Source organism: Pyrus communis, chromosome 2 (assembly GCF_041283825.1).
Source record: "Pyrus communis isolate YQ-2024b chromosome 2, ASM4128382v1, whole genome shotgun sequence".
Lineage (NCBI taxonomy): Eukaryota > Viridiplantae > Streptophyta > Magnoliopsida > Rosales > Rosaceae > Pyrus > Pyrus communis.
Genome location: NC_142566.1, coordinates 27,213,527 through 27,226,925, shown reverse-complemented (window position 1 = coordinate 27,226,925; position 13,399 = coordinate 27,213,527). Strand labels below are relative to the sequence as shown.

Below are 13,399 nucleotides of genomic sequence, written 5' to 3'. Positions count from 1 at the left end.
TTGAATTTTGAAGAAATATTGCATCTAAAAAACATTTCAACAATACAACAATCAATATAAGACCTTCATCCAAATATTTGACAAACACTACTTGAATTCGCACAAATACTTGCCCTGCTTCCACCACATATTCCAGAAAATCAATGACAGCCTCGAGATGCCAGTCAATATATAGTTTCTACTACGTTGTCATTAATCTTGACTTGCCCCGACATGTTAGCAGAAAATTGACTCTACATTTTAGTAGAAGATCTATTACCTTTCTACTACCTTTGAAGTTGATGAACTCGTTTGCACAATCAAAAAATAGTCAAGTAATCCTCCTCTTTCCCCCAAACTGTCTGCCTCTTGAATGCATGTCATCCCGGTTTTGATGACTCATTTTTTTAAGAAGCTTTTGTGCGGCTGCTTGGTTTTGAACAGGGACAGCTTCAATTTTTGTGGAAGCCATAATACATCAGCATTAAATTACAAAGTAAAAAATGTAGAACATTTATAATATATAAGTTAACTAACTGTGTTTCTTGTGTGATTCAAGTATAATTCCATTTTACATGATTGTCGATGTTGATACAGACAAAACTTAGCAGAAATTTGGTTTTCCCTCCATTCAAATGATTCAAGTTTGATTCTGCCACCTTACACCTGCCCCATCTACAACTATATACGCACCACTAGAAATAATTAGTGAACAAATCGAAGTGTAAAAACACCAGTCTCTTCTCGACCCCTTCCCCACAACTAGATGACATAAAATTAAGCTTAATACTACACAAAACCCGGATGCCGCATAGGATAATAGTAAAATTTAATAACAAGCTACAAGTTGGACACAAATGAAAATCCACCTTCTTTTGTCTTGGGTTCTTCATCAAGGGAATCTGCCTTACCAGTGTTATCTGTCTCACTTTTTTTTTAAATTAAGCTTAATACTACACAAAACCCGGATGCAGCATAGGATAATAGTAAAATTTAATAACAAGCTACAATTTGGACACGAATGAAAATCCACCTTCTTTGGTCTTGAGTTCTTTCATCAAGGGAATCTGCCTTAGGAGTGTTATCTGTCTCACTATTTTTATAAGATTTATCGTCGTCGTTTGCTTTCAATTGAAGATTCCACTGTCTTCCAACTGGTCTAACCTCAGTAATTCTGGCAATAGGCTCACTACTCTTGGAGCTAACATCAGAGTAATCTGCCACTGAATGCATCTTGCCGATGAGATATGCATGCAATAGCAATAATGAGTGGTTTAACATTTTGTTAAAAGACAAACTAATTTTATGAAATCAATAGCTCAAGAATACTGACGTGAAAACTTGTCCTGCTCTGGAAACCGACTTTTAGCTGCCCCAACTTGCAACTTCTCAAATGGAGGGGGCCGTTACCATCACTTTCCTAGGAACATGAAAACTCGGAATATTTTGTATTCATCTGCCATTCTTCGTAAAGTGATTGAACATCACCTACCAACACAGTCACAACTTTAGGACTCAAACATACTATTCCGTTACGTAAAGTAACTTTACCTTCCGAACAGACCTGCCGATCAAAAAGTAGGACAAAAACTTGTGACCTTTATCTAAGCATCTGTTTTCCCTGAATCAGTTGAGAAAGTGGGACTAAAGAGACCCATAAAACTTGTGAAATTCATTTTGAGTTTCATGAAAAAAGTACTTATATCTAGTGCATAATGGTGTTCCACATAATAATTGTCAAAATTAAAATTTGTCGGGCTCTTCCAGTGCAGTGTTGAGCTAATGTCACACATATGGGATAAAAAAATAAACGAAATTATTAATTTTCCTACCGGATGTAGATTCACTTCAAGATCGCATACACGAAGATGAAGCACAGTGTTCATCACTAAGTTCTACGAAAGTGTGAGTTTCCGTTGTTTTTCATAATCTAGCTCAATTTTGTACCAGTTTGAATACTAAACTGAACATATACAAAATCCAAAAAGTGAACAATCAAACAAATCTCTAGCTTATTAAATTGAAACAAATCTCTGTTTACTTATATTATAACTCGTGTGTTTATAAATTATGTGTGACGGTATAATAATCACTTTGGAATCAAAATTATTATGAAGAATTTAGTAGTAAAAAGATGTAAGCGTGCATAAACACTTGAAACTCATGAATCATGTTTCACATTTTGTGAATAGGTTTATTCCTACCCAAATGACGGATAAAAAATATTCTCATAATTTCATAAATGCTTTGTGCTAGTAAAATATCTGTAAATTTTTGTCCACACGTCTTTATTTGACACAAAATGCAAAGTGATGGCGAGCATTTATTATGTAAGTTGTTCTCCCATCCATGAGCCACCTACCTATGAGGGCATTGATGATTTATAGTATAAGTTTAGATGCAATCAGAAAGTTTTAAATTTGTTGGTTTATACATTATAAATGCTTTCGAAACTACTTTGATTTTATGATTATTACATATGAAGCATCCTTTGTCAGCAGTTGAAATGGAAATGTGACCGACTTTGGTGGCTTGGGTTGGCATTTTGGCAAACTTGCAGTTGCACATGGCCTTAGGCATTAAACACAGGTATGTCTGCTTGTGCCTTTTCCAATTGTCAAAGGACCAAAGGTCACACATTTGCCTCATAGGGCTCATTGTTCGAGACAAGGACGGAGTTGTATAGGGTCTAGGGGGCATCCGCCCCACTCAATTGTGAGTGTGTTCTTTTGCATTTCAATTCCTAAGCCCTAATTAAACTACAAATAAAAAAAATAGATTGCATTTCAATTCCAACGTTAATTCTAATTAAACTATAAAAAATGGTCAAATAGAGAAAAAGACAAGATGTATCCGCTAGTTTACATACTTGTGACATTACCACTAAGTCTTCTAGTTGCTATTGCCACCGTTGAAAAAACATTTTCGGCCATGAAATTTCTGAATTGATTGAGAAATCGAATGGAATATCAATGGATGAATGATAACATGATTATTTTTATAGAGAGAGATATTTGATGGTATTGGTAATGATGTTGTCATGCACCTCTTTCAAAACATGAAAACGCGTTGAAGAATACTGTAAGATGTTGTATGAAAAATTTTATAGCGTGTTTACTAACCCGTAATCGGAATGAGAATAAGGAATCCAATTCCAATTACGGATTATACTTGTATTTACTAAAATTGGGAGGAATCAAAAGTGCGTGGGGCCCACACAAAATATGGAATCCAATTCCTGAAATTGGAGGATTTGGATTCCCAACATATACAAGGTATTTGGATTCCGGATTGCCCAAGCAATCGGAATGATAATTTTTTTCCCTTTATGCCTTTGCTTACTTTCATTATTTCCAAGATTATCCTTTTAACCCTAGACTTATTTTTCTGAAAATGCTCCTAACAATTTCTTTCCATGTCCTTCTACCTCATTAAGTATAATTCTATGCTCATTCACATTATGCACAACTCCATACATATGCCGAAGAGAAAAAACTACAACTTGAGCGAGAAACTTTAGATATTAAAGTCAATACTTAAATTTATAAAAAAATAAACAAAATCATTTTAGTGTGTCTATGAAATAAAAAAGCAATTTAATTTTTTCTTACTAAAATATTTGATTGGAGACGAGGACATTTTAGTAATCATACTGATTTATATTCCGATTCTGCTGAATTAGTAAACAGCTTCATGGAATTGTATTCCGATTCCGGACAGTTTTAGTAAACAACTTCAACAGGAATCTGATTCTGATTCCACCTCATTTCAATTCCTCCTCAATCTAATTCCTCCTCAATTCAATTTCCCTCAATTTGATTACGGATTAGTAACGCGATTTTGACTGGGATCCAGATGAGGGAGGACCAAGCCATGACGCATCTGATAAACTCGTCTGTGCAGAATGAAGGTGAAAGCATCAGAGTCAATTCGTCAAACACCTCACCATTTTTCGCTTTCCTATTTCGATAATGGAGGCAAGTCCATATTTCATGCTTTTTTTTCAGATTCTTTTTTCAATTAGTTGTTTTGAATTTTGAATTTATTGCATCAAGTAACATTTCAACATTACAACAATCAATATAAGACATTCACCCAAATATTTGACAAATACTACTCGAATTCGCACAAATACTTGCCCTGCTTCCGCCACATATTCAAGGAATTTACTTCTAAGCTTAGAAAGAAAACCATAGGATAATAGCAAAATTTAATAACAAGCTACAATTTGGACACAAATGAAAATCCACCTTCTTTGATCTTGAGTTCTTTCATCAAGGGAATCTGCCTTACGAGTGTTATCTGTCTCACTTTTTTTATAAGATTTATCCTCGTCATTTGCTCTCAATTGAAGGTTTCACTGTCTTCCAACTGGTCCAACCTCAGTAATTCTGGCAATAGGTTCACTACTCTTGGAGCTAACATCAGAGCAATCTGCCAATGATTGCATCTTGCCCATGAGATATGCATGCAATAGCAATAATGAGTGGTTTAACATTATGTTAAAAGACATAAACTAATATTATGAAATCAATAGCTCAAGAATACTGACGTGAAAACTTGTCCTGCTCAGGAAACCAGCTGCCCCAACTTGCAACTTCTCAAATGGAGGGGGACGTTACCATCACTTTCCTGTGAAATCCTTAAAGATGAACGTGAAAACTCGGAATATTTTGTATTCATCTGCCATTCTTCGTAAAGTGATTGAACAACACCTCCCAACACGGTCACAACTTTAGGACTCAAACATACTATTCCGTTACGTACAGTAACTTTACCTTGCAAACAGACCTGCCGATCAAAAAGTAGGACAAACAAAAGATGTTCAGTTAACTCAAATGCGACCTTTATCTAAGCACCTGTTTTCCCTGAATCACTTAAGAAAGTGGGACTAGAGAGACACCTAAAACTTCTTATGAAATTCATATTGAGCTTCATGAAAATATACTTGTATCCAGTGCATAATAGTGTTCCACATAATAATTGTCAAAATTAAAAAATTTGTAGGGGTCTTCCAGTGCAGTGTTGAGCTAATGTCACATATGGGATAAAAAATAAACGAAATTATAAATTTTCCTACTGGATGTGGATTCACTTCAAGATTGCATACACGAAGACGGAGCACACAGTGTTCATCACTAAGTTCTACGAAAGTGTGAGTTTCTGTTGTTTTCCATAATCTAGCTCAATTTCGTACCAGTTTGAATACTAAACTGAACATATACAAAATCCAAAAAGTGAACAATCAAACAAATCTCTAGCTTATTAAATATAAAACACAAGCTGAGCATTGAGAAGGCATCAAGAAGCAGAAAGTACCTTAGTTCCAGGAACGACGTTGTCAGGGATTGCTGGGGTATGAGAGTACTCCACAGCTGTGGCCGTCGTCAGGGATCGTCGGGCATCAAAAGCCGCCGACGACTCAAATTACTCGAAAAATCCACCGTACTGCTTTTAGCAACGTCCCTTACCCAAGCCATTTGATAACAAAACACAAAGGCAAGACCACATTTTTCTTTCTCTTTATCTATTTTATCAGCAACCAAACAGAGGACAAGAAAAATTAACGAGAAATACAGAGAGGTGTGATTTACCTGGAGGACTTTGGGGCCGAGGAGGTGAGAGGACCTTAGGAGCGTATGCGGGTCGGGCATGGACCTGGCGGAGATGGATTTAAGATTCATGTTGGTGAGCTCAGCTTCCATTGAGTTCACTACCGTACGCGTGTCGTCGGACAAGGCGGGGTGGATCAGGATCTTCTCCTCCACTTGTTCGAGGTTGCCGAAGCACCATCATCTGGTTCTTAGGGTTTCGATTGCGGCGTCGGAAGAGGCGCCGGAACTCCCCTCCATATTTTTGGTGCCAGTTTGCCGGGTAGTTTGATTTTGGGGGTTTTCCGAATTTTGCAACAGGAAACGGGGGTCTCTCCTTTTCTTTTTGGAAGTAATTTTCTAGGTAGAAAATTCTATGTGTTTCTTATATTAGAAATCCGTAGGCGACTAATATATATGAAAATTGAAATGATGTTTATCGTATGATTACACAAGTAATAGTTATTTAAATTGACAAAATTTCAGTGTTTATCGAATGACATAGTTTGTCTATTACTACACGTTTTGAATTTGGTTGAATTGTAGTATACTTCATGTTTAAAGAGGGAGAAAATTTAAATACGAAAGTTGCTAGCATGTGTTCCAAAGAGAAAAGCTACAATTAATTGTTTCTACCATAATATTGAAAAGCAAATATAGCTTTTTCTTTAATATGGATCTTTTGAAAAACTTGAATCTAGCCATCCAGTGATCAGATAATGGCATCGTGGTTTTCCACTGGAAAGGTCCTTCCCTTGGTATTTTTTTCAAAAAACAGCTCCTACTTTTCCACCGTCCTATTACGTGTTGGTAGGGTTACAGGACCACTTTTGTTTCACTGGGGCCTCAATTGAAGGTGCTTTGCTTTCAGAGGAGACTTAAAAGAGTATTTCACTAATCAGAACAATTTCGAGTCAATAATTGAATCACCGGCCAGGTCTGCGGAGAGGGATCCATAGAGCATTTTGGTCCATTCCATCTCATTTCAATAATTGAATGAGTTAAATCTCTCATATAATTAACATGTTTAATTAACATTTTACAGAAGCTAAACATTAATTAGCATGCTTAATTAATACACCTTAATTTCTCATATTAATGTGAATCTTTCCAGATCCATCTCCAAATTAGCTTATAAAAGGAGCTACTTTGTAAGCTTTTGGATTTCCTGCTTATGTGTGAAGCACAAGTTGATCTGGAGTGATTCCAAATTTCCAAGTCGCCTTCGGTGTGATGCCAGAATTTATCCAATTGCTCTATTGGAGTGATTCCAATGCACCTTTGGCGTGATGCCAAAGGCAAGAGTGATTCCGGATCTCTCTTTCGTTCCCATCTCTTCTTATTGTTACATACTCTAGATAAGATACATGGTCACTAGTGCAATCAAAAACCTTTTTCTAAGAATAAGATAATTAAGCATCCAAGTTAAAGAAAATCAAACCCCTAGCTTCACCAGCATCTGGATTTCCTTTCTCTAAGGATTGAAACTGTCTTTACTGAATTCGGATTATCGCACCAAAATTTGTGTCTAGGATTAGATGAAGAGAGCAAATGGACTAGATACTTAGCTCAGCAACGTCATGCCCCGAGACCAATAACTAATGCAAGTTAGAATGTACCAATCAAATAATGGGGCTTAAGGAATGCATTTCAGAATACTTCATACCAAAAATGTTGATTCCAAGTTGAGCATGGATTGGAGAGAAGAAGCTATCCACAAAGTGAATAAACCACCACGCGATATAGAAAGTGATCGCTATTGGAAATACGACACACTGCAATGGAACAAAGAGTGAGCAGCTAATATGATATATATGAGCAAAAAGCAATCTCGAAGAAAGAGAAGGAAGCCTTGATCTCATTAGCTACTGCATTAAACAGATGCATCAAGAAAAATCCACACACTCCTGACAAATTAGCGTTAAACTACATGAAATGGGCTCAGTCTAAAACTTATAAGAGGCTAAGTTGTACATTTGTTGAATTCATCTAGCGAGGGCTATTTCTTTGCCTGTAAGATAACTCCTAGAGTTCAAACAAATGATATACTTCTGCTTTCATAAAGAGAGAAAAATAGATTACAAATACATGGCAACGATCTAAGTTTAAGTTCCTATCACTACTAAAGCATTCCCTCTTTCAGCATACCTCATGGCTCAACCTAATAAATTTAACAACTACTCTCAGCTCTACATCTTAAGAATAATCAGAAATCCAACAACTTTAATTCGCAACCTATGCAAAAAGCTTCAGCTTTTCCCTCGAATTTTCCTCCATTTTCTCAGCAACCAAACACAACACTAACACACACAAAGCAATGAAATTTGAAACAGAAATCGAAACTCAGCTCGCGGCCTGTGTGGTGGGAGGAGGAGGAAGATGAGGAGGGTTTGGACGATGCATCTTCGTCGCCGGAGTCGGCCACCGGAATGAGAAGCTCACAATCTCGCGGCACTCTGTCTCTGCTCGCCATTCCTTTGTATTTTGGCATTTCAAATATTTTGTTTTTATTTAATTAAATTTATTTATTATTTTAATTGGGTGAGGATTATTAAAGAAAGAAGGGTTTTCTACCCCTAGTCTTATCTCCTTCCATCCCCTTCTTTCACACATTATTTTTTATTTTATTATCTTTATAAAAAAATCAATATAAGATGTTTGACGTAGCTTAACCGTAATCATTTAAATAAGAATGAATGGAAGGGTAGAGAGATATAAGGGTAGAGAATCCTCCTTTTTATTAAAGGATGAAAATAGTTAATCCTGTTTTTTCAATTATTTAAAAATATAATAATATAGTGAAGATTATTACGTGCATGTGTGGACTTCAAGGAAATGTTGCGTTTTATTGTACCGCTGATTAAACAAGGCGCCGATTAATAATCTCCAACAGGTTCTTCTTCAAATATTTTTTTGTGAGGATCCTAAAGATTCTAGAATCGTATTCGTTCATTGTACGTTGTATAGTCAATTTTTATTAGATACTGTTTATGTTTAATTTTAAATAAAAATATTTAAAATAATTTATGAGAACAGTGTACAATAAACGAACTCGATTCACGGATTTCTAAGATTCTTAAAAAGAGAATCCGACAACAACCACATATAATAAATAAGAAATGATGTTAGGTAAATTAAATTTGTAGATTACATTTGCAAATTAAATAATGTGTCATCAATAAAAATTAAATACGTTAATCAACAGTTAAGTGATAATTTAATCATTAACTTTCATATCATTTAGTTTATAAATTTTTATCTACAAATTTAATCTTTTTAATATTAGTCACAAACAAAAGTGATAAAAAGAAAAAAACTTAAATGTGAAAGGATAAAGGATAATTAAAAACCATTATTTAAATAATGGATGGTTGCGTTTGATTTTTTATAGGAGTTTGACAAGATAAATGGGAGTTGGTGGCAATGTTTGGTGGGCTCTAATTTCGATTGTTCCTTCCCTCATTCACCTGCGACTTTCATATATTTTCTCTGGAGACCACCAATTTCTTTTTCTCCAAGGTCCATCTTCGACGTTTAACATATATACCCAAATTCTTCAAGTTCAAGTTTCAAAATCTATGATTTTGGTCTAATTTCTTTCAGACCATAAGTGAGGAAAAACACTTATAATGAGGAGCTAAATTCGAAGAATGGGCCAGTGGGACTATATGTCCCTCACAAGTTCACAAGTTCCAACACTTCCATTTTTTTACCAATTTGAATAAGTATTTTTAGTTGTTGGATTAAAACGTGTTAGTAATTTTTTAAAAGAGATGAGTGAAATAACTCCAATTTTAGGAAGTTTTGTGCTTTTGATTTGTATGAGAAAGAGAAAACATGAAGTGGGAGAGGAAGATACAAAATAGTAAGTTCAATTGTAATTTATTTATTTATTATTATTTTTTAATACTGTTAGTGGAGGAACCCATGTGTTAGGTAAAGTGGTAGGTCTAAAAATGGATATCATCCAGTGGAAGAACCCATATGTAATGTTTATTTTTAGACAAGATGGGAATATGTAAACAGTTGGAGGTCCAAACCATTTTCCAAGTTCTTTATTAATGTGAATGTTTATGTTATTCTGATTTGGAACTTAAGTGAATAAATCGTTTTCAAATTTGTAAACAAATAATTGCTTACAAAATAATGAACTATGTTAAACAAAACTAATTGCTTACAGTAGAGAATAACTATAAACATTATTGAAGTATATATTTTAATATTTTAAATTTATAGAAATCGATAGGTTGCTATTGCATTCTGTGCCTAAATCAAATCACTAACTTGAACCATGCTCTTTATTTGGGAACTGTGTGTATTTCTTATTTGAATTAGTAGGGTTTGTATGTTTGTTTTCCAAATTTGATTTTGTGTGATTTCATTTTGATGGATATTTCAGAATCTCAGAAAGCAGGTGCGGTGTGATCAATTAAAGCTAACATGAATTACAGAGGTCTGCGTACATGTTGTGTTGTGCAAATTTTGTTTGAATTATTTTGGGTTGGGCAGAGGAAGCAAATAATTTTTTTAAATTAATAGATTTAGTTTGGTTTGTACATATGCTAATGAACATTATTTACCGAAGCATGAACATGTCAAGAAATTGTTCATTACAAACTATTCATTACAACTTTGCACCAACTGTTTTTGTTATGTCTAATAGTTTTAAAACCCGCAGCATTGTGCGGACCCTTTTGCTAGCATAATCTAAAAAGATGGTCTTTCTAACATTTTTAGTTTCTTTTTGCAACTGTATATATACCAGCATTGGAGAGTTTTTCAACGTGTTCGAAGCATAGCATGGAACATCATACGTTATTGTACGAGTGTTATAATACAATTGATTTAGCACTTGAAAAGACAATTTCAACTACTTATATTGATATTTAATATACCAAATCGTATTTTTAGCGTACTAAAAAGCTTCCGATAAAAATGGACACATTAAAAGTATTATTATACGCAAGTGGTGCTAATTAATAAGTTATTCTGGAAGGATTAAACCCCAATTAATAAGAAAATTCAGAAGAAAGAAAGTAGGCACTTATTAGCAGGCATGAAGAAAGCGAAAAGGTGGAATATTGGATTGGGATGTGAGTGGAGGACACGGAGGCGTTCTTGTATTTATCTGGATGCTGAGGTGTGTGTTTCCGTCATGCTCAAAAATTTATCATATATCTTGAGTGCTTTGACATGCCCGTCATGTGCCAAAACTATATCAGTCTAACCCTACTTTCTCTGCCTTCAATATTTCTACATGAATATTGGTCTGGTTCTATCGTTCTACTTTTAGTGTTGAATATGATTAACCATTTATAGTTATTTTAAGAACACTTCAAAATAATACTTAGAATGTCAGCTTCTCGTAAGTATCAACTGTTAAATTTCTACCGTTTTACGTTTAGAGTAGGATTCTCTTTCTTTTTTTTCCTCCCTTCTTATTTGAATGATCACGGTTAAGTCACGTCAATATTTTATATAAAAAAAAAAGAAAATAGAGGATGTGAAATGAAAAGAGGAAAGAGATGGAAAAAAAAGAAAAAAGAAAAGAGAATCATAGTCATTTAATTACTTTCAATCTTAGATTGTGACGACGTGGTGTTTCACTGAAAACGAACGTCCTTTGGTTTTTTTTCATAAAGCAGCCCCTGCTTTTCCACTTTGGTTTTTTGTTTCCAAAAGCAGCTCCTGCTTTTCGTTTCCGCTTTGTTTTTTTATTTTATTTTTTTAAAAAGCAGGTCCTGCTTTTACTTTTCCACTTTGTTTGCTTTACTTTTCCACCTTTCTTTTTTTTTTTTTTAAAGCAGCTCTTGCTTTACTTTTCCACCTTTCTTTTTTTTTTCTTTTCTTTCTTTTTTTCTTTTTTTTTTCCAAAAAGCAGCTCTTGTTTGGCTTTTTCACTTTGTTTTTTACTTCAAAAAGCAACTCCTGCTTTTCCACTTTTATTATTATTATTATTTTTTTCTTCTAAAAGGCAGCTCTTGTTTTTCCACCGTCTCATTATGTGTTGGTAGGGTTACATGAACACTTTTGTCTCCTGGGGCCTGGACTGAAGATGCTTTATTTTGAAAAAGAATTAGTTTAATTATTGATTAATATTTCTTAATTTCAGATTTTACTCGAATAATATGATTTATCTATTTATTATAGAAAAATATTAAAGAGACGCTCGGAAAAATAAGAATTTTTATGAAGTCTCTACCACGTCATGTTCTGGACATAATATTTTGCAATGTTGGAATGAGAATTATGCCAAAAACATGAGATGGTAGAAAATTCATAGAAAATCCTACTTTGACATAATCTTCTCATTGTTTCTCTTTATTATATAATCATTAGATTATTGAATTTGGTTGAACTTTAGTATAATTGATCTTTAAAGAGTAATATTGAAAATAAAAGATTTAATTGTTTCTACCCTCTGATTCTTGAAAAGCAAACATGTGCCTTCTCTTCAACGTGAATAAAACATATTAAGAGCATTCCCACCGTAGCATATTGCTCGGGGGACAGTCTCCAGAACAAAGGCCCGAGGGCCGGTGGATGGCCTCCAGCGTGAGGCAGGCCGGGGGATGGGGGAGGCCCGAGGGCCAGGCCCGTGAGGGATTGCCAGGCCTTGAGCCCGAGGTGGGTGTGACGCAATGCTGACGCCAGGGTGGCGTCAGCGCATTATTTTATTTTTTTTGTGTCAGGCGCGTGCACCCCACCCGCGCGTGGGGGCGCGTCGCCGACACAAAAAAATTTAAAAAATAAATTGTCAGTTACCGTTGGGAACTTAATGTGGACCGTTAGATCCTAACGGTCACTTAATGTGGACCGTTAGATCTCAACGGTAAAAAAAAAAAAAAAAGTCAGATTTAATATCCACCGTTCGATCTGAGATCAACGGTGGATATTAAAATGCTTTATAAATTAAAAAATAAATGAAAAAATAGTTTTAAAATTTTGAAAAGTTACCGTTGTGACACGTGGCACAATCTGGAGCGTTGGAATTCAAATTTTTTTATATCTAACGGCAGAGATTAATTAATTGAATAAAAATTTTAAAAAAATTGTAAAAAATTCAAAAAAAAATCTGAAAAATCTGAAAAAAATTGTAAAAAAAATTGTTTTTACTTTTCTATAAATACCTTCTCATTATCATCTACCTTACACAACAATTTCATATTTTCTCAACTACTTTCAATCACATTCCTTTCTTTGTCTCAAAGTTTGAATCCATTTTTTTTCAACAAAATGACCACTGGTGCAGGTACGAATTGGTCGCTTATTGAAGATGTTGCGTTGTGTACTAGCTGGGTTGAAGTTACTCATAGTTCGCTTACGGGTAATGAGATGCAGTTGCGAGAAATGTGGAGTCTTATTCATACCAATTTTCTTGAGAAAATTGGTGGGAAAAGAACCAAAGAATCGATGTCCAGTCGTTGGAAATTACTTAGCCAATCGTTTAGTACGTGGAGAGACGCTTTGGCACAAGCTAGTAGTAATATTCGAAGTGGGGAAAATTACTCGGCTGCTTCTATCAAGGTTTCCAGAACGGCTGGGCCTGCAGATCTGAGCCGCAGCTTGGATGACTCGACGGGAATGTGAGGCTCTGCCCCTTCTTACTTCGTCATTTCTCATTTGACGCTCCTCATCCTCTTCCCTCTCATTTCTTACCCTCTGGTGATTGAAGATTGCTTCAGATTCGTTAAACAATTCTTCCTCTTCCTGATTGTATTCCCACATCATCCTTGAAGAAGAAGAAGACGACATTGAAAAAAAGAAACAGAAACTATGAATAATGATACAAATTTTTGTGAATAAGGAAGCAGAAACTATGAATAATG

General features: G+C 34.9%; 1 protein-coding gene and 1 long non-coding RNA gene across 2 annotated transcripts; both read right to left on the bottom strand.

Moving 5' to 3' along the window:
• Positions 1–34: 34 nt before the first annotated feature.
• LOC137747111 (uncharacterized) lies at positions 35–6,153 on the bottom strand. The gene is made up of 5 exons (XM_088679209.1): positions 5,299–6,153; positions 4,596–4,770; positions 1,313–1,384; positions 981–1,196; positions 35–309 (listed from the first exon to the last, which is right to left on the bottom strand). The coding sequence occupies exons 2-5, from the start codon at positions 4,660–4,662 to the stop codon at positions 182–184; spliced, it is 483 nt and encodes a 160-aa protein (XP_088535335.1). The 5' UTR covers positions 4,663–4,770; positions 5,299–6,153; the 3' UTR covers positions 35–181.
• Positions 3,559–4,525, bottom strand: LOC148698855 (uncharacterized). The gene is made up of 2 exons (XR_015960167.1): positions 4,230–4,525; positions 3,559–3,874 (listed from the first exon to the last, which is right to left on the bottom strand). It is a non-coding gene; the product is annotated as an uncharacterized LOC148698855 (long non-coding RNA).
• Positions 6,154–13,399: the final 7,246 nt, after the last annotated feature.

Excerpts from the sequence above, each read along its gene's own strand:
- LOC137747111 (XM_088679209.1), bottom strand. The coding sequence starts at position 4,662 with ATGAATACAAAATATTCCGAGTTTTCACGTTCATCTTTAAGGATTTCA. Across the intron at positions 1,385-4,595 it reads ACAGGAAAGTGATGGTAACG|GGCCCCCTCCATTTGAGAAG; the intron begins TCCCCCTCCATT and ends AGTGATGGTAAC. Across the intron at positions 310-980 it reads TCGTGTCCAAATTGTAGCTT|TATTTTTTGATTGTGCAAAC; the intron begins GTTATTAAATTT and ends GGATTACTTGAC.